Raw genomic sequence first — 25,844 nt, 5'->3', positions numbered from 1 at the left:
GTCTTCCTTAGAGGAAGAGTTGAGATTTCCCACTTACAAAAGATAAGTCTAATAATATACTGACAGCTCACCGACAGCTCACATGCATATTAAGACGACAAGTCTTAATAATGCATTTACTTTACACATGTGAAAGACAGAAAATAATGCACCGAAAGATGAATTTGACACTTCATCTTTTATTACATATTATTATTGAGGAGAAGGCTTGTCTTCACGTCCAGCGCACACACCATTAATTTAGAAAACAACATCGCTAGTCATCGTCATCCATAGGTTGAGAATCTTGCATGATGGCATCCTTCTGTTCATTGGTCAGATCCGGATCATCTAGTGGAGTTGGAAGTATGGGAAAAATGGAATGCTCAATAATGGGATGTTCAGTCTCAGTCCATAAATGTCCATTGTAAGTGCAGACTAATGGTGTAGAGACATCAGTCGTCCCTAACTCATTTCTTAGTTGCAGAGCCTGCTTTTGATCTCTTGTCATTGTTGGAGGAGCAAGATACAAAGGCACTTCAATCGTCCTCCAATAATGACAGATATTTTGAGTTGCATAAGTGTCTTATGAAAACTGAAGGTAAGGCCTGTGAAGGATGAAAATGGCATGATATCCTAAAGCTTTAGGATTATTGTCTGTAAATAATTTGTTCTCATGAATAACCTTGAGAAGTTCCCTTGTCCATTGGTACGGGGTTTTGAACCAAGTAAGGTATCTCCATGGATATGTTCCAGAATTTGTCTTATTATTGAAGAAGTGTAAAAGATCCATAACGGGTATTTCAATAGCATGATAACAAACTATAGAAAGGCACCATAAGAACCACAATTCACTTTCGATCTGTGGATGGGTAGGAGAAAGGTGATAAATCAAACACCAAGGGTGATCAAGGTAAAAGAAGTTGGGTTGAATGGGCAGTGAGAAAGTTTGTTGGAAAGTTGCCAAATAATGGAACATCCTATTTCTGGCAAAATCAGTAACTTGTCTGGTTGTGAGGTTGGCGGGAAGATCTGGTGGAGAGGGAGGTTGCATAGTGGGTTTTGAGGACGAAGAGGCCATGAAGATAATAGGAAGATTGACTGTTGAGGTGAGGAGGACTATAGGCTGATTTTGTGGCTTTGAGAGTCTGGATAAGAAATCTGGAATGAGATTTCTCGTCCCTTTTATATGCTGGACTTCAAAATCATACCTGCTGAACCATGATTTTAACCTCAATAATTGAGGTTCTGGTAAGGTCTTTTGGTTGGATTCAAGGATTTTTGGGAAAGAAGAATTATCCATCCGAACCAGGAAGTGCTGTCCAATCAGAAAAAAACTCGAACTTCTTTATCCCATATTTGACTGCCAAGATCTCCTTGTAGGTTGTGTGGTAATATTTTTCTGAAGAAGAAAACTGTCCTGATGCGTAACCACACAGTTGTTCTCTGCCATTGAGATTTTCAAGGAGGATGGCCCTCCACGCATAATCAGATGCATCTGTCTGAAGGATAAGATCTCCTGTAGATGGGATAGTGACAGGTGGAGGATTGTGGGCCAACTCTTTTAGTTTTTGGACAGCTGTAGTCTGCTCTGTTCTCCAAGGAGGAGGGTCCTTTTTTAGCATCTTAGAAAGATGACATTTGTAGTTGGACAGGTGTGGTATGGCTTCTCTGATGTAATTGAGAATCCCCAAGGAGGAGGGTCCTTTTTCTGTCGTTTTGTATTTACATTCCTCTATAAGAGGAGAAGTCGATATGTAATGAAACCAAGCAAGTTTTCCTTTCATCTATGAGCATAATATTCTCCCTTATGGCTTTCTAAATTTCTTCATTCTCTTCTTCTTGATCCGTAAAAGAATATGTTCAATCTTCCTCTCTTTCTCAATGTTCTCTCTCTGCTACCACTCAGGAGCAGTATGTTACCCTTGAGATCCCAACTTCTTTTATAGAACAATGGAGGAAACAGGGATATACACATCTCCATCTTGGAGCTGTCAGGCTAGTCCTCTCATATCATGGCAGGATGGGTCTACCGGTTACGGCCCGTATGTCGCTACTAGACACCAGATATCTTACGTACGAACATGCAGTAATTGGCACGATAGTCACAACACTTAACACTGGGAGTGTTGTTTTGACTTTCTTCCCTAATTTTAATCTCTCTCTCAACGATCCCTATCTGTCAACTGCATTCAAGGTCCAAGTCCAGACAACGGGAGCAAATCAAGTGACTGATGCTCTCTCTGCGACCCTGCACCATCAGATAGTCTACAGATTACAAGATCATGCCTTTAATCTCCAGAGCCCAGGCTTTCAAGCCTCCTCGGATGCTTTATTCATTATGGCTGACTCTGGCCAGATTCCTACAATAGTCCAGGCCCCAAGGCAGTTGGAAAAGGAAGATCTACAGAAGCTGATCCCAACTGAATGGGTGACCAACTATGAAAAGCTTCAGGCATCTCAGGCCAAGCCTGTTCAAGCCACCGACCCTCTTTTTGTTAACCAAAAAGATGGTACAGTAAAGACGATCTTTACAAAGACAGGAGAATCTTCTTCTGCACCTTCTATCTTCCAAGCATCAATGATACAGCCTGTATCTAGACCTAGGGAGAAGATCCCTATCCACTCATTCCAGTCCTATGGACATCAGATCTATGCTGCCAGAATAAAAGGTCACTTCATCTGGAATGTTGACCCAGGAATGTGCCGACCAGGATGCGCTTGTTAAGATGATCTTGATTTTGCTGAACCATGTTTTCAATATTCTAAGAAAGATCCAAGAAATATGGCTCCAGAGACTCCATGTTCAGTCATGGAACCGAGGCCGGATGACCAGGATCCAGACGGTCCTCAGATTGGCATCCACAAGAGACAAAAAGAAAATCAAAGTAAAGCCCCTCTTCCAATGTTTGATGAAGCCTTAGACCTTCTTGCAAAAGAAGGAAAGACTGTCCTTGACATCACTTTTGATGAACTGAAGGCACTTTTAGCTCAACTAGGAGTCAAGTTTGAAAAAAGTTCTTCTGTAACTTGCAGAAAAGAGACTCAGTCTGATTTACCGGCAGTACAACCACCCCATACAATCCAAAGCTGTTTCATGCTCCAGCCAGAAGACTTCCCTCCTCTAGAGAAGACTGAGAATAAGAGATCAGAAATCCTTCCTTCAAGGATTACTCCTTCCGGATCCATAGAGCCCCTCACTCCTCCAGAAAAGGTTCTGAATTGGCAGACCTCAAATTCTATAGTCCAGAATTCCTATCTAAAGAAAAAAAAATGGAAAACTGGATCAGGCTCTACATTTGGCTCATAAGCTAGACCATAAGTTGGATACATTCTCTCAGGAAGTACTCCAACTCTATTCATCTCTCACTGCCAAATACCAGGCTCTGGATAAAGAGCTTCGAGTTCCTCAGCCGATCACTCCAGCCTTCATTCAGAAGGAAAAGGAGATTACAAGGCTAAAAAAGCAAATTGATCAGATTGAACATGATCTTAAAAGAGATCAGCCTCCTACAATTCCATCCTTCACATCAGTAGCCTCTACATCTTCTGCTATTACCCCCTCATATTACTCTTCATTTCCTTTCCTACCACAGCCAGAACACCAAGAAACCCTCTACCAACCTTTTGGCACTTTCTCTCATTTTTACCCAAAAGATTTCGCAACCCATCAAAAGAAAATCTCTCCCCCTCCAGTTTCTAAAGAAAAATTACCAGACCAATCACTCATCAGTCCTTATGATTCTGACTCCTCCTCAAACACTTCAGAGATGGCCGAAATTACAGAAATTCTGATGAATACCTCTACCACTGAACCCCGCCCAGAAGTAGTGGAACCTGAGGAGGAAGATGCACAGTCATTTTTTGCTCCTACTAGAGCTCCATACCCAAGGTCAAAACTAACAACTGGCGTGGATTGATCTCCAAATGACCTTTGATGGAGCCGCACTGAAAAAGGTTCTTACTGAGTTTGTCACAAGGTTCACAGGCAGCTTAAGAGATTGATTTCAGTCACAACTTGAGTATACCAGGCTTCAATTTGTGACACTACCAACTCCATCAGCGGCGGTCACAGTCCTCCATAATCAGTTCCTTGGAAGTTATGATCTTATTATACGACAACAAAAACAAGAATACTTTGATCGAAAATGTTGTTCGTTGAAAATAAAAGACCTGGAAAGACATTATTTTGCTATGTCTAAGCTTTATTATGTCATTGGAGGGCATGATGGTGATGATACGTTGAAGTATACTTTTATCACCTCATTACCAGATGAGATACAACCAGAGGTCAACAACATGATTGCTGCAACAAAGAAACCGGTCACCTCCATCACCCTTGGAGAAATTTGGCAATTCACTCTCTCTTCCATCAAGAGACTCTGTGACCAGCAAGAATTGTTCAGAAGGTTATCTCAGCGAGATTTGATACTACAAAAGGCCTGTAACAAAAATCATCTCAAGATTAAATGCAAGGCCTCAAATTGCGTCTGCTCCAATCATAAAAAGAAGATCGGGCATCATTTTCAAAAATACTCGCGCAGAAACAAAGAATTCAGAGAAAGAAAGACGCGCTCAAAAGGGTTCAGATTTTTTCGGAAAAGGAGGAATCAAGGTCACAAATCTGACAGATGTTATATCTGCAGAAAAAAGGGACACTATGCTAAGAATTGTCCCCAGAATCCGGAAAAATCAGCAAGGATGATACAACAAGTCAGCATGTCTATGTCTCTTCCAGACTCATTTGAAGAGGATATAGAGTCGCTTCTATCAGAACAGGATAATCTTACTCCAGAGTCTTTTTGGGATCGAGACAGAATATTCAGACTCCACTGAATCCTTAGAAGAGTCCTCTTCAGACTCGGATGACAGCGAGATCCTAATTCTAATGATCAGTCTCTCTTTGAGAGAAGAAAAAGAAAAAGATATCTTGAGAGATGTAATGCAGTATCCCTTCTTTCTAGATCCACTTCCTAAGTTATCTCAACTTTCTACCAAAATTCCTCCAGTCCCCTATGTTCCTATACAAGTTCTGCCTTCAAAATATGTAAAACTTGTTTCAGTCATAGCTTTCTTTGACACTGGAGCTCAAAGAAGTATGATGAATCCCGAAGTCCTTCCATCTGAATACTGGAAGCCTCATGATCAGTTTTTCAGGGCAGCAAATGGTCAAACCTTCAAGACTACTCTGATTACAAAGCAGAAAATCGGGATACAGTTTTTTCCTGATTGCGTGGTATGGACGCATATCATCGGTTCAGATCTTCCAAGCAAAGACCTCCTGATAGGGTTTGATATTTATTATCAGGCTCAGAAGCTCCAGATTCTTCCTAATGGTATAAAATTCAAGAGGCAATTTCATCCATATACAGAGACCTCTAATCTGTTCACTATAGCAGATACAAGTCCACCATTTTTACAATACACAGAGAAATTCCTTCTCTTTTGCCCAGAATCCCATTCACATTTCCAATATCCTCTTCCCCCGTGGAAAAATCCCCAGTTCTATATCAGCCTCCCTTTCAAGCTCAATGAAGATATCAACCCAACAAAGGCCACACACCTAAGATTGTCCCCTACTGATCTAGCCCTTGCTAGATCAGAATGCTTAACCCTGTTACAACAAGGCCTCATTGAGCCCATAACCTCACAATGGGCCTGTCAAGCCTTCTATGTGGAGAAAAGATCTAAAAAGATCCGAGGAAAAAAGAGACTTGTTATAGACTACAAGCCTTTAAACCATTTCTTGCAAGATAACAAGTTTCCTCTCCCTCGAATCTCGAACCTTAAGGTCCATATCCAAAAGGTCCAGTTCTATTCCAAATTTGACCTCAAAGCGGGTTTTTGGCAATTGGGTATCCATCCCTCAGAAAGATATAAAACAACCTTTTATATCCCAAATGCCCAGTATCAATGGACAGTCATGCCCTTTGGGCTCAAAACGGCCCCTTCACAATTTCAAAAGACCATGATAGAAATCTTTGGACCTATCCTTTACTCCTCTTTGATCTACATTGATGACATTCTCCTATTCTCAGAAACAGCTGAGGAACATCATCAACTCTTGAAACAGTTCCTCGCTATTATTCAAAAATATGGCATCATGCTGTCAGAGAAAAAGAGTCTTATTGGCCGGCAAGAAATAGAGTTTCTTGGCATGCATTTCAAAAATGGCCAATACACGTATGATCCGCATCTGACAAAGGAGCTTGAACACTTCCCAGAAGAGAATCTCTCAGTAAAGCAAATTAAACAGTTCCTTGGGATTCTCAATTACATTAGAGAAGCTATACCACACCTGTCCAACTACACATGTCATCTTTCTAAGATGCTAAAAAAGGACCCTCCTCCTTGGGGAACAGAGCAGACTACAGCTGTCCAAAAACTAAAAGAGTTGGCCCACAATCCTCCACCTCTCACTATCCCATCTACAGGAGATCTTATCCTTCAGACAGATGCATCTGATTATGCGTGGGTGGCCATCCTCCTTGAAAATCTCAATGGCAGAGAACAACTGTGTGGTTACGCATCAGGACAGTTTTCTTCTTCAGAAAAATATTACCACACAACCTACAAGGAGATCTTGGCAGTCAAATATGGGATAAAGAAGTTCGAGTTTTTTCCGATTGACTTCGGATGGATAATTCTTCTTTCCCAAAAATCCTTGAATCCAACCAAAAGACCTTACCAGAATCTCAATTATTGAGGTTAAAATCATGGTTCAGCAGGTATGATTTTGAAGTCTAGCATATAAAAGGGACGAGAAATCTCATTCCAGATTTCTTATCCAGACTCTCAAAGCCACAAAATCAGCCTATAGTCCTCCTCACCTCAACAGTCAATCTTTCTATTATCTTCATGGCCTCTTCGTCCTCAAAACCCACTATGCAACCTCCCTCTCCACCAGATCTTCCCGCCAACCTCACAACCAGACAAGTTACTGATTTTGCCAGAAATAGGATGTTCCATTATTTGGCAACTTTCCAACAAACTTTCTCACTGCCCATTCAACCCAACTTCTTTTACCCAGATCACCCTTGGTGTTTGATTTATCACCTTTCTCCTACCCATCCACAGATCGAAAGTGAATTGTGGTTCTTATGGTGCCTTTCTACAGTTTGTTATCATGCTATTGAAATACCCGTTATGGATCTTTTACACTTCTTCAATAATGAGACAAATTCTGGAACATATCCATGGAGATACCTTACTTGGTTCAAAACCCCGTACCAATGGACAAGGGAACTTCTCAAGGTTACTCATGAGAACAAATTATTTACAGACAATAATCCCAAAGCTTTAGGATATCATGCCATTTTCATCCTTTAGAGGCCTTACCTTCAGTTTTCATAAGACACTTATGCAACTCAAAATATCTGTCATTATTGGAGGACGATTGAAGTGCCTTTGTATCTTGCTCCTCCAACAATGACAAGAGATCAAAAGCAGGCTCTGCAACTAAGAAATGAGTTAGGGACGACCGATGTCTCTACACCATTAGTCTGCACTTACAATGGACATCTATAGACTGAGATTGAACATCCCATTATTGAGCATTCCATTTTTTCCATACTTCCAACTCCATTAGATGATCCGGATCTGACCAATGAACAGAAGGATGCCATCATGCAAGATTCTCAACCTATGGATGACGATGACTCTGACAGTATTTTCTAAATTAATGGTGTGTGCGCTGGACGTGAAGACAAGCCTTCTCCTCAATAATAATATGTAATAAAAGATGAAGTGTCAAATTCATCTTTCGGTGCATTATTTTCTGTCTTTCACATGTGCAAAGTAAGTGCATTATTAAGACTTGTCGTCTTAATAATGCACTTACTTTACACATGTGAATCTTAATATGCATGTGAGCTGTCTGTGAGCTGTCAGTATATTATTAGACTTATCTTTTGTAAGTGGGAAATCTCAACTCTTCCTCTAAGGAAGACATGTGTCAAAGATAAGATTCCCACCTTATCTTTTTCTGTCGTTTTGTATTTACGCTCCTCTATAAGAGGAGAAGTCGATATGTAATAAAACCAAGCAAGTTTTCCTTTCATCTATGAGCATAATATTCTCCCTTATGGCTTTCTAAATTTCTTCCTTCTCTTCTTCTTGATCCATGGTAATGAACTAATTGTCTGCACGATCTGTTCTTTTATGATCCAAAAGGGCTAACTCGGCTACCGAGATCCAAAAGAGCAAAAAGACCTCACATGGCAAGGTGCCTCTATACGGTCTTAGCTTGAGGATCTCTCATGCCTTGAGTTTACAGCATGAGGATTATGGAATGAACAGCTCTCGGCTCCATATTAGTTCCTTAAATCCATTTTGATCACTTAATTACCAATACAGTCGGTGCCCAAAGAGCTAAGTTTGACCAGGGACCTTTCCTCTGGCTATTTCTGAATCCGTAAGCTCGGAGAGCTATGCTCAAATTGGGCATATCGTATATAAACATGTCTCTATTTTTTACCGATGTGCATGCAGTTCTGATGTAACCCATCAGGTGGCACGTTCTACTGTTGTTCTTATCTCAAAATATTTATAGACAATAATAAAAATATTAACCACAATAATAGTTAATAAATTATATTTCTAAAGTTAAAATCAAAAATTATCATGGAATAATAGAAAAATATCAATAAAATAATAATAATAATAATAATAATAATAGTGACAATGACACCAACATTAGTACTAATAATGATAATAATAATAGTTCTAGTAATAATAATAATGATAAAAATAAAAAACATGGGAATATTGATGATAATGATAAAATTAATAATTATAATGATAATAAAGCAAATAAATGACATTAACAGAAAGCTAATTGACTACATAATTTTAACTCACAGATACAACGTTCTCTTATTATTGCTCAAGCGTTTAGTGCAGCTGCCAGATGGGATGAAGGATTTAGGAATCCATAAATATTAATTAATAATATTATTTTTATATAAAATAATCCTCCTAACTCTAGACTCTTTAAGAAGCTTTGGGTTATCTCCTACTAAAATCCCGTCTAGGTGGTATTAATAGATTTTCACCTAAATTTCAGAATAGGACCAATAGCTATGAGTCTTCAATCTTTATTAAATCTTAGAATCACTAATCTCAATCATTATACAAGTATAATTTGTCATCGACCTTAGCTTAAATTAAAATTTAAGTTATATGAGCATTGCCATAATAATTAAATATTAATTTATTCCTTGATATTATTTAGTCAGTCCAAACTAAAGTCTTAAAAAAAATTACACATCGACTTGATAACTAAATATCAAACCGTAATTAAACATAATAACAACTAAATAATAATTACTCCTAAAATTGATATTTTGACTAATAACATTATTTAATTAAAATAAAATTAAACGCTAAATTTAAATTTCTTGATTAACTGTAATTAATCTCAATCAAATCTCCAATTATGAGTCTAATTTTTTTCACTACTCGCAAACTTTTACGATTTAATAATAATTTTCTAAATTCTAACTAATTACACAAAAATGAATAAATAATAAAATAATAAGCTCGGGTTCGAAGTTTACTATACTGAGAGGTAAAATAACTCCATACGGTCACACGGACGCCTAGAAGCACAAATTAGAATTTCGCCCATCGACACGTTTGCTGAGGTCACCGGGCCCGATCGCTGGAAAATTTCAATTGGTGACAAAAATTCAATCCGAAGGTACCAAATTGAAGATCGATACATAAAGAGTCCAAATATGTGGTTACTTCCGCCTAACAACCATAAGAAGGCCATCAAATGATCCAAAAAATGAATATCTCTAGGGAGACAAGTCCACATCCGATCATCGGCTGAAACGCGTCGTTGGGGGTTGCGAATCTCTAGACACAAGTTTTTGAGGGTGAGAAAACTGATTCTGGTCTCAGTTTGACCAAAAAATACCGTCATGAGGGTGTTCTAGCGACGACAGTGAGAGGCGAGCTTCTTGTTGGGTTTTTTTTTATTTTTTTTATTTTTGACCCATGAGAAAAGCCCAACTATTGAGCCCATTAAAGTCTTATTTAGACTTTCTATTTTGGAAGCATATTATTAAAAAAACCGGGTCTGCCACTATCTAAAATATAAGGACAGAAAAGAGAGGAGAAGTATATAACAAACACATAACAGAGAAAGAGAAAAGAGAGAGGTGAAGAGAAGAGAATAGACAGCAGCAGAAAAGTTCCATTTTCCGTAGATTGAACCGTTGGATCGTCGTGATTTTTGGACAGCAGCTACACATCATCTGGGCCAATATTTTGGACGGTGGAGATCGGGTTTTGAGGTCCGGAGGTCGGGTTTCGTCGGTCTGGACAGTAGCTAATTTTCTGGTGATATATTTCTTATCTTGGCTCTATTTTGATTCCATACACCTTGATGTGCTTACTTCCAAGGATATGATGATTTTGTATGCCTTTAGTATTATCTAGAGAAGACTTTGTATTGCTCCTTTGATGATGATAGTGGATTTAAGCGGCCAAAATGGTCCCGTGGTTTTTCCCTAGTTTATGGGTTTTCCACGCTAAAATTTCGGTGTCTTTGTGTTTGTTGTGTGCTTACTGTTTTAGCTCAATATCTTGGTGCATAGCAGTGGTATTGTGTGTGTTCTAATTACATTAAGAACACTCTATTTGTTTGCATCCTCAGGGGTTCATTCAAGTTGGGAAAGTTTAGACAAACGGAGATTAATTCCGCATTTATTTGTTTACCGTTTGTGACTGTTTTTCCCATCACTTCTTCCCTCCTTGTTTCGTCAATCTCTAGCAATTTCAGGTGGAACTAATGGTGGTGATGAGCTCGCAACGTTGAGGAGGCTCTATGGTAAGCGTTTGACGTCGAACGACGCTCAGAACGAGAAGAACAGAGGGAATGGTGGCAGCGGTGGTAGTGAGGTATGCTGTCGGTGAGAGATATTGCTCAGGGGCCTCATTGTATATTTTGCAACAGTCAAACTTACCATTGAGCTCCTAAGATAAAAAGAAAAAGCTACAGTACTCCTAACATATATATATATATATAAGCATATAAAATTTACTAATTGTGGGGTTTAAATAGTAAATTCTTATTTTGTGTCTAATTAAATAATAATTCATTAATTTTCACCACAAAGAGGCACCTCGCCATGGGGGTCTTTCTGCTCTTTTGGACTTCGATAGCCGAGTTAGCCCTTTAACTCAAAAGCTACATTAAAATAATATATATATATATATATATATATATATATATATATATAAATTAAGTTAATTTACATGAAGATAAAATCCAAATTAGAATAAAAATAAATTCAAAATACAATGAATTAAAAATAATAATAATAATAATTTGAGAAAAATATAATTATTGAAACATAAGTAGTAAAGATAAATAATAATAATTTAGTACATCTAAATATGCATCAAAATATTTAGTGGTCCAAAAATATTAAATTACTGCAATACCCCTAGAAAGTAACATTTAAATAAAATAAAATAAAGTAAAATTTAGAGTGTAAGCCTAGGAAAACACTTCAGTCAGAGTGTGAGTCCTTGGAAAAATACTTTGATTTATTCTTAGCCGTGTAAAAGAGTTAGGATTGTAATTCTATTTTTGATAGTAGAAATCTCAAGAGAATTCTTGAGGAATGGATGTAGGCAAAAGTTGGCCAAACCACTATAAATTTTAGGTATTGTGAGTTGTGCTTATTTTTCATTCCTTGTTTATTTTGTTTTGGTTTTTGATTTCAACCAATTCACTCTCCTCTTAGTTGCCTTTAGAATTACACTATTTATATCGTAATGAAATATACATTCGTAATCCTATAAGAAGTTGATGGGAAATTTTAAAACTTTAATTTCTTAATACTAATAGAATTAATTAATAATTAATCTTCTAATTCTAATATAATTAATTAGTGATTAATCTTCTAGTCCTAATAGAATTAATTAGTGATTAATATAATCCAATCCTAATCCTATCTTAATTTTATAAACATTCCTAATTCTAAAAGAAATTGATGAAATTTTTTTAAATTGATTAAGAGACCTTTATAATTAATCAGTAATTATTAATTTTATCCTATCCTAATTATACATGTAATTAATTGATTTGTTAATTCTAATAGAACTAATTAGTGATTAAATCTAATCAAATCCTGACCCTATCAATTTTATATATATTTTTAATCTTATAAGAAATTGATGAATATATATACTTATAATAGAATTCAAATAACTCACTACAAGTTTAAAAGAAAAAAGTATAATATTTTTAATTTAATTTAATTAATTAATTAATTTATGTGTATATTTTTTAATCCTATGATATTCCCTTATACATTTTTAATTCTATAAAAAATTGATGAATTACTTTATATCACATTATATATATATTTATGATGAAATTTAAATAATTTAATATAAATTTTATAAAAATTAAAATAAAAAATTATAGAAAAATACAATATTATTATAATAATGCTTTATTAGTAGAATTATTTACTATTTATTATTATATTATATACCAATTTTTTAAATAAAATTATTTTATAATTTGATAATAATTTATATATATAAAACACGTGCGACCGGGACTTAACTAAGTTGTTAAATTGGGGGTTGTTCCTTGCGGTTGTGTTATTAGAAACGAAATTATAGAAACATATAGGTGGTGGTGATTGATTGGGACTATCGTTGCTATCTATCGGACTATTGTTTGTTGGTACACCACTAGGTCAAAACTTGGTCAATGTCTTTTAATTCTCTTTTACTTTTGGATAATTATTATAGTTTATGTTTCAGTTTGAGTTTATTTTCACCTAGTTTTGACCCACTTGTGTCAAACAAACAAAAATCCGATAGTAAAGATAGTCCCAATCAATCACCACCACCTGATCTCTTACGTGGGTCCTAGACTTTCACCAGGTCTCCACGTGGCAGATTCAGCCGCTTCATGCTCAAATAATGTTCTTTCTTTTAATAAAAATAAAATCAAATAACAGCATGATCAGAGGAGAAGGAGCAGAAAATTTCCACTTAGAGGAGAGAGTTTGATAGAAACGTAATTCTTTATCGATCAAAAAGAGTCCCTTTTCTCTCGCGACTTTCAATCTGATTGTAAGGTAAAGATCAATCAAAACCTAAAAATTATCCAATTATTCATATATTTATTGCTTTCCTTTGTTGTTTTTTTTCTCTCTTTTGGCTTCCAAATGACTCATGTTGATTTCGTTTTCCTAATACATGAATTAATGGATGAATTTTCTGTTTTTCTATTATTAGTATCGTTTTAATTATATGCATTCAATTGATCGATATCTGTTTAAGCTTTTGGTTGGGGTGTGTGTGTGTGTGTGTGTGTGTGTTTTTACATGTATTGATCTCATTAGTATACATGTCGTTTTCTAGGGTTACGCTTCTATTGTGATCAGTGTAGAATTTGATATTTATTTGGTAATATTTTTTTTTATATCTTTTTAGTTATGAATTTTTTATTTGTGCATAAAGTTCTCAGTTAAGGTGTTTCTTTTTAGGGATTTAATGTGATGCAGTTAGGGTTTCATTTTAATTTCTAGGAGTATTGATTTTGAAAAGTTCAAATTTTCCTTCTACTTTGAATTCAATACCTTGGCTTCTAAAAGAAAGAAAAAGAATCAGCAATTTTAATTATAGTTTTCAGTTTACTTGCTGCAAGATAGACATGCTTTTAGTTTTGATAGATAGAAGTACTTTGGGCTTTTATTCTTGCTGATTATGTGATATGCATGATAGTATAAGTTGTCTTTTTGGATGATTTGGTGTATACAAGTACAGGTTGCTTAAAGAATATAAAGGTGGTGTACTGGCTTGCATGTCAGACTTTCTGCAGGCTTGTCCAGAGGAGGGTTGTCATATTTGGAAATTAAACTGAAGTCAAATTTTCCCTCTTCCTGGGTTTTCTTGGGGTGGAGATTTACTTCGTTGACTCCAATATTAATTCTAGTTGTGACTGTTTTGGATGGCACGTTATATGATCCAATTCCCTTTATTGCATTATTGATGAATATGATTTTGATATAACCTATACTTTCTGAAGAATTTCACTATTTATATTTAATTGAAGAGTAGTTCATGTGGTTTACTCGTTTATTCTTGCCACAGGTCGGACATGATATTTTGATGTTTTAAGAGCATTAGTATATGAAGCTTACTGCATCATCTTTTTAGTGTCAGAAGTGAATTGCAGCTGCTTTCTTAAACAACTATCATTGTTTCGGAATCTCAAAGAATGTCGAGTGGACCAGCAAGAAGGGTCTCACCCAAAGATATACAAGTGGTCAGCAATTGAGCATTGAAATTTTTATTCTTAAAGCTCTTCTATTCTTTGTAGTTGGACTCCTAGTTCTTGTTTGCACTTGAACTGCGTCATTTTTATTTTTTCAGTTTTGGAAATAGAATTGTTATGTGCCACGTAAACGGCCAGTGGGGAAAGTCTGCTATGTATAACTTAAGAGAAGTACAGGCAGAAGACAGGAAAAGAGACACAGATGTTCAAATTTCGGCTTTCCTTATCAACTTAAAACAGTCCTTAAAGTTCTATTTGTTATACACATTATTTAGGTAGTATAGGTGTTACGGGCCTTCTTGAGCACCTTATTCACAATCACTTTAATTTTCTGAGATATTTCTAAGGCCAATGAAGAGAAATGTTGTCGTATTATGATTGTTATAGTTGATTTTGGAGGTCAAAAGTGGAAAAATACTTTATAAGATTAGGCTAAAACCTCCATCCTTTCCTTTTATTTCTAAATTCTCTGGTCCTTTGATTTTAAAGCTGAATAGGGGTGAGCACAGTTAGAAGCTCAGCAGTCGATGATTGGGTTGATCTTGGGCATTTCCTTAGTCCGGCTCATTGACTATGTCAATGAATGATTGATCATCTAATTGTGAGAAGAGTATCGAGTTCTTTGATTAAACTAGATATTATTTAATAATAGAATGTCTTTAAATTAACCTTGACATTTAAGCTCAGAGCTAGCAATTTAATAATTCCATAATTCTTTTGTTTGCTGACAATTTAAAATTTGATTTTAGCATGTATTTTAGGACTGCATGTTGATCAATGAAACAAGCCTATGCAAGCCCCAAATTATCTAGGGTAGTTTCGAATGTTATTTGTTTATTTGGACTATGTTTATATACAGTTTGGGTTATAAGTTCAAATGATCAGAGCCTAGTTCTACTTACAACGAACATTCATTCATTTGTCTACAAAGTTTTCTCCAATTCCATTATTTTTAAATCTGTGTCTAAGAATCAGATGCGGTTGGTGGTTGTTGAAGAAAAAGAGTACCTACTTTAATACAAAATAAGGCTGGAAGGAATTTAGTGAGTAGAGATTTTTTCTTTTTTTCATTATACATTCCAGAGTTTGCTTTCTTGTAGTCTGCATATCAAACAGCTATATATCAGGTGTGATTAGAAAGATTACAAACTTTGTTGTTCTTCTATTGGGGTTTCTTATCAGTAGTGCAGAGGTTTTTATTGTTAGTCCAGATCTGCAACTTGCTGATAAAAAAAGTAGACGCTTATGGCAACATGCTGAATTAAAAATCTGGAAAATTTGGTATTGACTACTCAAATGTTTATTTCCAAGCAAGTCACTTGAACATTAATATGTCCAGCAAAAATAATAATAACAGAAGGGATTAGAGAGAAAAAAAATCTGTGCCTCAGAATATTCTGCATTATTGATACCTTCTGTAGCTCCTCATTAATTCTTTGAACCTTTTTTTAATGTCAAAAGGGGACAAAAGTGGAAGGGTTTCTGCACTCATTGTATTTTCTGTTTCCTTCTTTTTTTCTTTTTCTTTTTTGGTTGTATAAATTGGCAGTTATGAACATTGATTTATGTATTATGCCATTTCTCTTTGTTTTATGGCTTATTTATCTCTGGTTCCAGGTGCAAAATCTTATAGAACGCTGTCTTCAGTTGTACATGAACCAGAAGGAAGTTGTGGAAACTCTGTTGGCTCAAGCGAAGATAGAACCGGGCTTCACTGAACTTGGTAAATATTGAGTTTTTTTTTATCAATACTAATGATAATTCTGGTTTTTTTTCTTATTATATATATATATATATATATATATTTTGAAACATCCAATGAATAAAACTTAAGTTGTATTCTCTACCTTCCTTTGGTATTCAGTCAGCTTGCTACTACAGTTAGATGAGACTTGAGAGCAAGGGCGGAATGATTTTTTTGTTTTCTTTTTCTCTCTAGGGTGGGGTTGGGGAAATGGTGGGGACAAAGTTTAACATTCAGGTACTTCATGGTAGTCTAGAACAGCTTAAATCATCTCAAATAAGAGAGTGGTGAAACAGAGTAATTATGAGTAAACAGTAAAAGAAAATAGGACATCAAAATTGAAATCGCATGAGGGGCCAAAAGAGTGGTAGTGAGTGAATAATAATAATAATAATAATAATAATAATAATAATAATATTGATGAAAAAAGGTAAAAAGTAGACAGAAAAAAATAGTTATGCTTTTAAATTAGAACTTTGCAATGAGGCATAACAACTATACCAATTTAATATCATTTGCTAATTGATATTGTTATTTTAAGAGGTTGTTTGATTCAGAGGTTTGATGTAGCTGATAGTTGTTTTTCACTGAATAACTATATTAAAGTGTTTGGTAAAGTTTTAAGAAACAACAGCTGATAGCTGATTTAGTCCCAATAAGCTGCAGATTGTATTAGCTTTACTTTAGAGTTTTTTCTTATCAGCTGATAGCTTGTTTGTTTTATTTATTTATTTGGACACTATTATTCTTATTAAAACTTATTAATAATAACTTACTTTAAGTTGATTTCATATAGTTAATTTTTTATATTTTATAATAAATAATTGTTATTTTGAAATTATTCTTAATAGTTAAATAATTGTAATATTTATAATTATGGTATTTAAAGTTAGAAATTTTTATTAGTAGAATTTAAAGTTAAGTTTTTACTTTTAAAATAATTTTTATAAATATTTTTAATAATTAATACAATTGAGCTAAAAAAAATTAACTACAATATTTTAATTATTGTAAGCTACTTTTATTAATTTGTATCATTGAATATAATGTAATAAAATAAAATATATTTAACGATAAATTATACCCTCAATGGTTATTTAATATACTAACAGCAACTGCTAATAAAATTTACCAAACGGTTTAATTTATCAGCTATCAGCCACAAGCTACCGGCTGCATTGAGCAGCCGAACCAAACAAACCCTAAATATGCAAATTCATTGGCAATTAAAATTACTTATATATCTTATATATTATCCGAGGATATTTTTTACTCAATTTGATTGCTATTTATTTGTTTAGTACTTTATTTCATTATAAATTCATTGCAGCTTGATCCATAGATTGTCCCATAATTGATTTTAAATATTCCAATTAAGCTCATCTTTAAAGTAATTGAAGGACCAGCGTCTCTCAGAAAAGGAATTAGCAATTATAAGACGTTCCCTCCACTTCCTTTTCTTATTAGTTTTTGACAAGTAGGAAATGTGGAGGTGGCTGACCTTGGCTGATAGGGTATAGTGAACTATGTTTTATCATTTTCTGAATAAATACTTGTACTACATTTCTGTATATTTTAGGATATTTGGTGATTGGTGGTTTATTGATTGAGGACAGCATTGGTTGAACTGTTCTCCAGTTAATTTGCGGAAAATAAAGTATTTTATAGGCTGAAATCTGCTTTTAAGCAGGGAAAAATCAAAGAAAAGATGCTAAGCTTCTAAGGCCCCTTTTAGCATTATGGTAGGGCAAAGCGCTTTTTCTGAAAAAAGAAATTCTGTTTTTGTTTTTTAAAGTTCTGAAAACTGCTTTTGGAGAGAAGCAGGCCAATTGATACTTTTCCAAAAGCAAGTTTGACAAAAGCAGTTTATAAAAAAATAAAAAGTTCTAAACCTGCTTTTTTTAACACAATAAAAATCCCAAATAGGCCTTAAGAGTTGCACTTAAGTAGTTCTTAGCAGTCACACTTGGGGCTTCAAGGCTTCACACTTAGGGTTGAATTTAATCAAACAATTTTATATAGCAATACTGCAACTAGAACTAACAATTTTTGACATGAGTTAAAACAACACAACATGTATTTTAACAGGTTTGAGTTTGGGATAAACATGTTTGGGTTATAAGTAGGTTGACCTGTTTGTGACATGGAAAAAAAACTAGGTTAAAATAGGTTGATGTACCTAACCAACGAGTGACATGAATAAACATATTTATTTAAATAGGTTAACTGGTTAACAGGTATTACACGATACATATTAACATGTTTAAATACATTTTCTCTCTCTTCATATATTTATATAAGTAATTTTATCATTTATAAATATCCAATTATGTTTTAAAATAATAACTCAAATTATATCCAAGTATGTTTTAAAATAATAATTCAAATTTAAGTCATTTTATACGTAAATAAATATATTTTTGAAATTTAAACAATTAATTTTTTATTTAAGAATATATTTTTCAAAATTTAATTCTTAAAAGGGTTGGATGGTCTACTCATATAATCTAGTTAATGAACGTGCTGGTATTTGAATTTGATGTTTTGAGATGATTAGTTAAACAGGTCGTGTACGGGTTAGTCATTTTTATGTTATACATGTATTTTGACATGACACAACACGAAGTGCCAATCTTAACAACAACTTCTATTAAACTGAAATCTGAAAGTTGAAAAGTTACAATACAAGCCTAGAATTTATTGGCTAAAAATAATCTTAATACTACTAGGATAAAAATTCTAAATTAGAGAATTTATGATTGAATACTAATGAGGAAAATATTCTACTAATTCTAATTATGATAGGATTAAAATTTGTAATATTACTAGCGCGAATAGAATTCATAAATACAATTGAATTCAACTTCCTAAGTAATAATTTAGGAGAAGATTCATAGTTAAGAATTAATTGTTATATTTTTTCCTGCATCATTCTCCCCCAATTGAGTAAACTTGATCTCGAGCTTTGAGTAGCCGAAATAACAAAAACTCTTGGTTTTTTGCATCCTCATTCTGGATGGAATTAAGATCAATTCATTTCACATATGTTTAACAATAACAAGGATGACATGACAGTACTCCTCTTGATTTGACTGTCAATTGAGGCTGAATGTTCTTGTCAACAATCATCTTGCAATTGGAACATAAACTTCCCCCTCAAAATCCTTGATGCTTTGATTTGTTCATCATGTTTAATATCTTCTGCATACAAATTTCAGAGCAGCTGCTCACTGCCTTGAGATGTAATTTCTACATTTGCCTCTTTCTCATGTGAATAAGCAGCCCGCAAAGTCTCCCCTGGTTGTTCCCTTTGTCATTCCTCCTTTGCTTCTTAATATTTTAAAACCACCAAATTTACTTCTTCATGCTCATGTGCATCTTGAAAATTCTGATCAATACAAAGAGCTGGCTTTTGTGGCAAACCATGACTACCAGTAGTCTTGAGAGTTAGGGGTTTGAAGGCAACCTTCTAGCAACTCATCTGGCTTAGCTTCTATTGAATCCATCTTAGGACTTGTTGAATTTCTTCCATCATTGGATCAATCAAACTCACCATTGGCTTGCTGATACACACTGAAGCATACCTATTCTCATGCATCTTTCAATGATATTATAGTGGTAAAAAATTTTCTTGAAGCATTCTTTACATCTCTTGGCAAATATTTGTGGCTTCCTCAGTCTTTTAATATTGTACTTGATACTATACCACCACATTTTAGTTAATCCATGAACTTTATTTTACCAAACCTTATCTTTCGATCATCAGTTATATTATACCAATCAAAGTAGGATTCTGAAGAATGTAGCCAATCCCTAAATACAGCAGGATTTATTTTACCTTCAAAACATGGAAGTCTGGCTTCACTTTCTTAGTGAAATATCCTGCCTTGGCATTGTTATACATTAGGTCTAGCTCCAAATTGCAAAATTTGATTAATTCATTCACATTCTTCAACAGTCCTGCATGCAACTTGTTTCTTCATAATGTTGTCCTGCTTTATTTGTGATAAAGACATGGAGTTTTACATAGTGATCAGACTCATAGAACCATATTGTCTTTTTTTTGGTTTTTTTTTTTTTTCATTTATGGCCTCTCTTTAGAAAATAAAATGAAGTGAAAAGGTTGTAAAATATATAAATAGGAGTTCCATTCTTTTTAATGTTTTTGATAGACAACCCTCCTGAGTGGTGTCTTTCATTGACTAGGGAGACATTAAATGATTTATGGATACCTTTATTTTTTTTTTTTTGGGTATTTTTACTGAATTTTTCCATTTGTTTCAATTTTCATTTTGTAAATTAGGATCTCATTTCATGATTTAAGATTTTGGTCCTTCTGGAGTATTTTTACTGAATTCTTCCATTTGTTTCAAATTTTCACTTCTCATTTCATGATTTAACAATTATGCTTTCTGGTCCTTCTGGAGTCTTGTATGTAAGTTTATCAAGTAAGTGTTCTTTTTAATCTAGGTTAGAGTGGTACTTTCATTCTAGTCCTTCTGGAGGCTTGTTTGTAGATTTATGAATGATATAGTTTCAGTTCTTTAAATTAATCTTTGAGTAGTATTTCACTAATTTTTGACCTTATATCCATTCAATTTATTCGGATTAAAGTTTAAATTCAAATTATCACATTTATATGATTGGATTGAAGTCATCTTTTAGTATAAATTAGTAGATTTGGTTCTATTCATCACAAAATTGAAACCTGTAAATTCACTCCCTACACCCCACCCACCCACCCACCCCTACCTACTCTTTCTCCTTTTGTTCCTCTGATGGAAATTGTGATTTTGTAGCATGAAAGTACACCTTCAGGTCATAAGATTTCATTTTATTCAGTTTGTAACTTTGTTTTGTAGTTTGGCAAAAACTTGAGGAAGAGAATCGGGAATTCTTCAAGGCATACTATTTGAGACTGACAGTGAAACACCAAATAATAGAATTCAACAAGCTGCTTGAGCAACAGGTGAGATTGATGCGTCAGATAAATCCTGCTGCTTCGATGCCCACTTCTAATGGTACTCATATTCCACCAAGTAAGACTTCTTTTCATCTGCCTGGACAATGTTAATGCTTAGCTCAAGTGGAATTTAGGTATGGAAAGTTTAGAATATTGAAGTTACAGGAGAAAAAGAAGGCCGGGAGTAGATTAGGAGGGAGATAAGGGGAGGTAGTGAATATGAATTTAACTCCCTTAAATTCCTTTTGAGTTGTAGCTCTCTCTCAACTGGGTGCAATGGAGAAGGGTCCATATCAATGACCCAGTTAGTTTAGAATTGAAAAGTTTTTGCTGTATAGCGAAATTTTGAAAGATAAAAAGGTTATCTGTAGATTAAACGAGAGGGTACACGCCTGTTTTCTCTTTGTTGAAAACATGTTTATGAAATTCCTCATCAACTTTTTTATTCTTTCAAAATAATCATTCAAGATGGCTGAATTCTTTTTATTACATGTTAAAAATAATTTCTATTCTGACATTCTTTTATAGCAGATGATAATACTAGGTTTCTATTATTTTGGCTTATTTATGGTGTTACCCTTCTTTTCCCTTTCCTGCTGTTTCTTATTAGCTTTTGGTTTTGTGTTGAAGAGCTGTACATGATGTCAACTTATATTCCATATTTAAAAGTTACTCTTCTCGTAATTAATTCAATACATCAATAACCATAGAGCTTCGTGATCACAATTTAATATTTTGATTTTGGGAATGATTGGTGATTTCCCACTGCAAGATAGGGTGGAAAAAGACGGGATTTGTTAAACGTCGGATTTCTTGGAAGTATCACTGTCTCTAATCTCTGTGGGGGATTCATATGCCTTAAGAAAGGAAGATTTATAAATAATTGTTCAATGAGCATATTACAGATTTGCTTATGGAGAGTTATTGGTTCAAGAATCATATCACCCATCAGATGTTTAGATAAATTAATTTTTTCTCTTGTGTAATAGTAATTTGGGAATAAAGCTTCATTTACAGCTCTTGGCTAAGAAACACATTTTGATTAGCTGTATTCTATTGAAAGCCTAAAGAATGCGGTCACCATCTGTTCATGCAACAAAATGTAACAGCACTTAAAGTCATTTGTAAAAGGAGGTTAAATAAGTTATCCTTTTCTCTTTTCATGCATAATACTCTCGATAATATTGTTTCCTTTTGAATTCGAATTTGTTTGTTACTTTAACAGAAAAGAAAATGTTTTGCATGACAGTCTGAGTAATTGATTGCTGAATCTACATCATCTGAATGGCCCTGTTAAATTGATTACAATACGCATTTGATGCCCATGGAACCAGTGGCATTTCATTTGATGAATCATTTTACAATATGATATGCTATGTCGTTCCAAACCTGTCTTAGTTACTTTGGCTCCCATGATCTTGGCAACTGAGTTTATTTCCCTACAGTGCATCAAAATTCGGCATGCTATGCGTCGGATCACAGTGGATCAGCTCTGAAGCCCGAGAACATGCATCATCTCTTTGGTTCCAGTATGACTAATGCATTCACCAATGTTGGTTCATCACTGCATTCAAGTATGCATACTGCTGTTGAAATGTCTGCTCACGTCAATAGAATTGATGCCCCTCCAAACATGCTTTCAACGCAGAGCTCAAACATTGGTTTGATGCAAGGATTAAATGGGGGAATGATCAAATCTGAAGCTGGTTATTCAGGCACTAACCCTTATATGTTTGGTGCTGACGGAAATGTCCTGGAAGCTCGCCCATCACTTGGAGATGCATCTGTTGCATCTTTCAGTAGTGTAGAGTCCAATTCACAAGCTTTGAATGAACCACTTTTGGATGCAGATACTTCTTCTTATGGATTTTTGAATCATATTCCTCAAACTTTCAGTCTTTCTGATTTGACAGCTGATTTTGCTCAGAGTTCAGGTATGTATATGGTACATTCTTTTGCATGTTTCTCTTGACCACAATTATTTGAGTAGTTGGTAGGTAGAATTTTTATTAAATTTAATAAAGCCAACATCGAACTTGGTCTCATGCATGCATCTGTATAATATATCAACTAGCCTCGTCTTGAGAATTACATTTACATTTCAATGAATTTCTTGTTTTGTAACTCAGATATATTGGAGAACTATCCCAGATCACCCTTCCTAGCGTCAGACAATGATAACTTCCTAGATTCACGCGAACAAGAACATCAAGGTTTTCCTTTTGCCATTTTCATAATGCTTCGAATGACACAGAACATGAAGCTAATATGGTTCCTGGCCTTGCAGGTGACAATAAAAGGTTGGACACTATATCAGAAGGCGTGAGCTATGATGATTTTGGAAGCGAATAACCATAAATTTCAGTAGTGAGTTCTCTGTAATGCATTTTTTTCTTTTGTGTTATTTAGTTGCTGCAATTTGATTTGGTACTTGTGCATCCTGTTTGTAAAAAATAATTCCGCAAAGTTCTGAGGAACTCATGTTATTATATTGACAGTACAAATGAAGTTAATTGGATGCCCTTTCCTGAATAATAATATTATGAACTAGAGTACTCTCATGCAAGTGGATCTTGTGAGCTTTCCCTTGTCTCTCACATTGCTCTATCTGAATAGAATCAGGTTTTAGGACAATTATTTTATGTAGAATTTAAGAATTTATATTTTTCGAGACATATAGCTGTGTGGAATTCAACTGGATTCCTTATGCTAATGTACAGGAAACTGTAAACTTTATTTGCAAGTAATTGAAATAAATTAGTGACATTCTCTCTGGAATTATTTTCCAAATGAAGTGGTGCTCTTAATCATTCATCAAGAAGCTGGATGTATTGTGCTGCCTTTTGCTGCATCAGAGCTAAAATACTTTTTGGGAGTTCTTTTTCAGCCACCTGCATGTAGAAGATTCTTTACATCTGATTCTTTCTACTTGTTAGATGATGTTCACTTTGAAAAACAAGCATGACTTATGCCCTGTAGATTAGGATGTTAGGATTATCAGCGATCATAAAAGTCTATAATTCTCTAGGAGAATTAAGTGATCTAACATGTGATTCTGTGATTGTTGTATATCAGGATAATAAGTGAGACAACATTTAATTGTGAAAAATTTGGATTATGATGCATGCTAGGAAATCCATAATGAATTCTTTATCGTGTGGGAATCATCTGCCTAAAGTTTTCTGAAAAGTGAGTAATGTCAAAGTTGCCTAATAATAATAGACCTTTTCAAACGATAACTTAATTGTAAAGGAAATACGTTTTTCAAACATGCAAGTCTATGATTATTAGGGGAAAGTAAAGAAGGGCGTGGTGTGTGGAGCTGAAAGAGATGAGTGTTACCTATAGGGTTTAGTTCATGAAGTTGTTTCTTGAATTTTCTTCAAGGAAATAAAACAGAATAGATATGTTACAGTCTCATTCAGGTATCCTCCGATTAGACAGCCACATGCATGCACACTAACACACTCTCACACACATAATATCAAAATTCATTCCAGGTACAGTTTTTTTATTTTTCAAATTGTAGGCTTGTCATGATAAATTTGCATACCTTAATTTTGTTCCTTACTGTGTTCACTCATTTACTGCAGGTTCAACTTGGACCCCTTTGGCTGGGTTTGTACATAGCATTTGAGAAGAGCCTCAGACTTCAGATGTAGAACTCTACGGAGGTATTTATTGTGTGTGAAATTTCACTGACTACAATTTGTAGCATATTGCACTTTGATTTAGGATTGTTTAGGGGGAAAACGTTTGAATAATTTACTCTTCCTTTTGCCCTTCCCCGACTTGATAATTACAATGGAATCATAGGAACAATTTTATGTCAGGTCTCGGGAAACGGATATTTTCTTATTCTGGTGTGATGGTCCTTCATAGGTTTGTGTTATATGGGAAATTGTGCTTCCTTTTGAAATTAGATTGTGATATATGATGGAATAAGATCTTCCACTGATTAATATGGAACGGTACAAAAATGTCTAAAAGAGAGATCTGATGGTTCATATTGGAGTGTCTGTTGGTGTCAATCTTTAATAGATAACTGTAAATGTCTGCTGTTACTTGGAAGACATTTATTATCCTTTAAATAAATCTTATTGTCTCCTTCTGCCAGTAGTTGACACTTTAAATTCCTGAAATTGAAGCTGAAAGTGACAATTTTCTGAGTCGGGGCTCTCTTGTGGAATCTTTTGCCTAGTTCCTGGAGCTCCTTTTTGCTTCTGATGCAATTGGCTTGTAGTTCTTTCTCTTGTTAATGGACCCACAGGACCGACCATTAAAGTATATGCATCAAAGATTATTTAGAACTTATTTGTCAAATTAGAATCAATGAGACTCATAATGTTAATGTGGTGGGCTTGTGTGTGTATATGGTTGTTGTTTTCAAAGTTTGGCTTGCGTTGGAGTTCCACAGCGAAGACCACAAACATTATCTTCGTGCAAGAGCAAAGGAAATGGGAACTCAAGAATCAAAATTTGGATTGTTAAGGGTTGGAACTCGAAAATTCAAACACTTTCAAGGAACTCCCGGAAAAAAAAAAAAAAATTCAAAGCAATCAGATCCAGGTATATGGAACAGGAATAGAGCTCAATTTTCTAAAGAAAGTGAAAGGCTCAAAAATATATATAGATATCATGTGTTATAAATGGATTATTACAGGGATAATACAGACTTACAATTCGGTCACTTCTTTGATATTGATAATAAAACAAATCAAATGTCCAAAATTAATTGTCCGGTTTGATTTAATGGGTAGTTTCACAATTGATAAAACTTTTTAAAAGAAAAACTCCAATTTTGAATTTGATAAAATTTGATGGAGTCTAGTGTTAGATATAAT

At 34.5% G+C, this 25,844-nt stretch overlaps 1 protein-coding gene across 3 annotated transcripts; it reads left to right on the top strand.

Moving 5' to 3' along the window:
• The first annotated feature begins 12,788 nt into the window (after positions 1-12,788).
• On the top strand, positions 12,789-24,964 carry LOC8279875. 3 transcript variants are annotated; one of them, XM_015727494.3, is made up of 8 exons: positions 12,797-13,091; positions 14,110-14,284; positions 15,911-16,016; positions 20,900-21,076; positions 22,446-22,934; positions 23,130-23,213; positions 23,288-23,367; positions 24,594-24,964. In XM_015727494.3, exons 2-7 carry the CDS (start codon positions 14,237-14,239, stop codon positions 23,350-23,352), a joined length of 969 nt encoding a protein of 322 aa, XP_015582980.1. In that variant the 5' UTR covers positions 12,797-13,091; positions 14,110-14,236; the 3' UTR covers positions 23,353-23,367; positions 24,594-24,964. The 3 variants fall into 3 exon arrangements, with proteins under 3 accessions (XP_048225637.1, XP_048225636.1, XP_015582980.1); XM_048369680.1 differs by having other exon boundaries at positions 12,789-13,091; positions 14,176-14,284; positions 23,130-23,367; XM_048369679.1 differs by having other exon boundaries at positions 12,790-13,091; positions 23,130-23,367.
• The last annotated feature ends 880 nt before the right edge of the window (positions 24,965-25,844 follow it).

This window comes from Ricinus communis, chromosome 10 (assembly GCF_019578655.1).
Source record: "Ricinus communis isolate WT05 ecotype wild-type chromosome 10, ASM1957865v1, whole genome shotgun sequence".
NCBI lineage: Eukaryota > Viridiplantae > Streptophyta > Magnoliopsida > Malpighiales > Euphorbiaceae > Ricinus > Ricinus communis.
Note: the sequence above shows the minus strand (reverse complement) of the source record. Positions and strands in the feature narration are given on the sequence as shown.

Coding starts and splice junctions, on each gene's coding strand:
- LOC8279875 (XM_048369680.1), top strand. CDS start 14,237: ATGTCGAGTGGACCAGCAAGAAGGGTCTCACCCAAAGATATACAAGTG. Junction 16,017..20,899: donor ACCGGGCTTCACTGAACTTG/GTAAATATTGAG, acceptor TTTGTTTTGTAG/TTTGGCAAAAACTTGAGGAA. Junction 21,077..22,445: donor TGGTACTCATATTCCACCAA/GTAAGACTTCTT, acceptor ATTTCCCTACAG/TGCATCAAAATTCGGCATGC.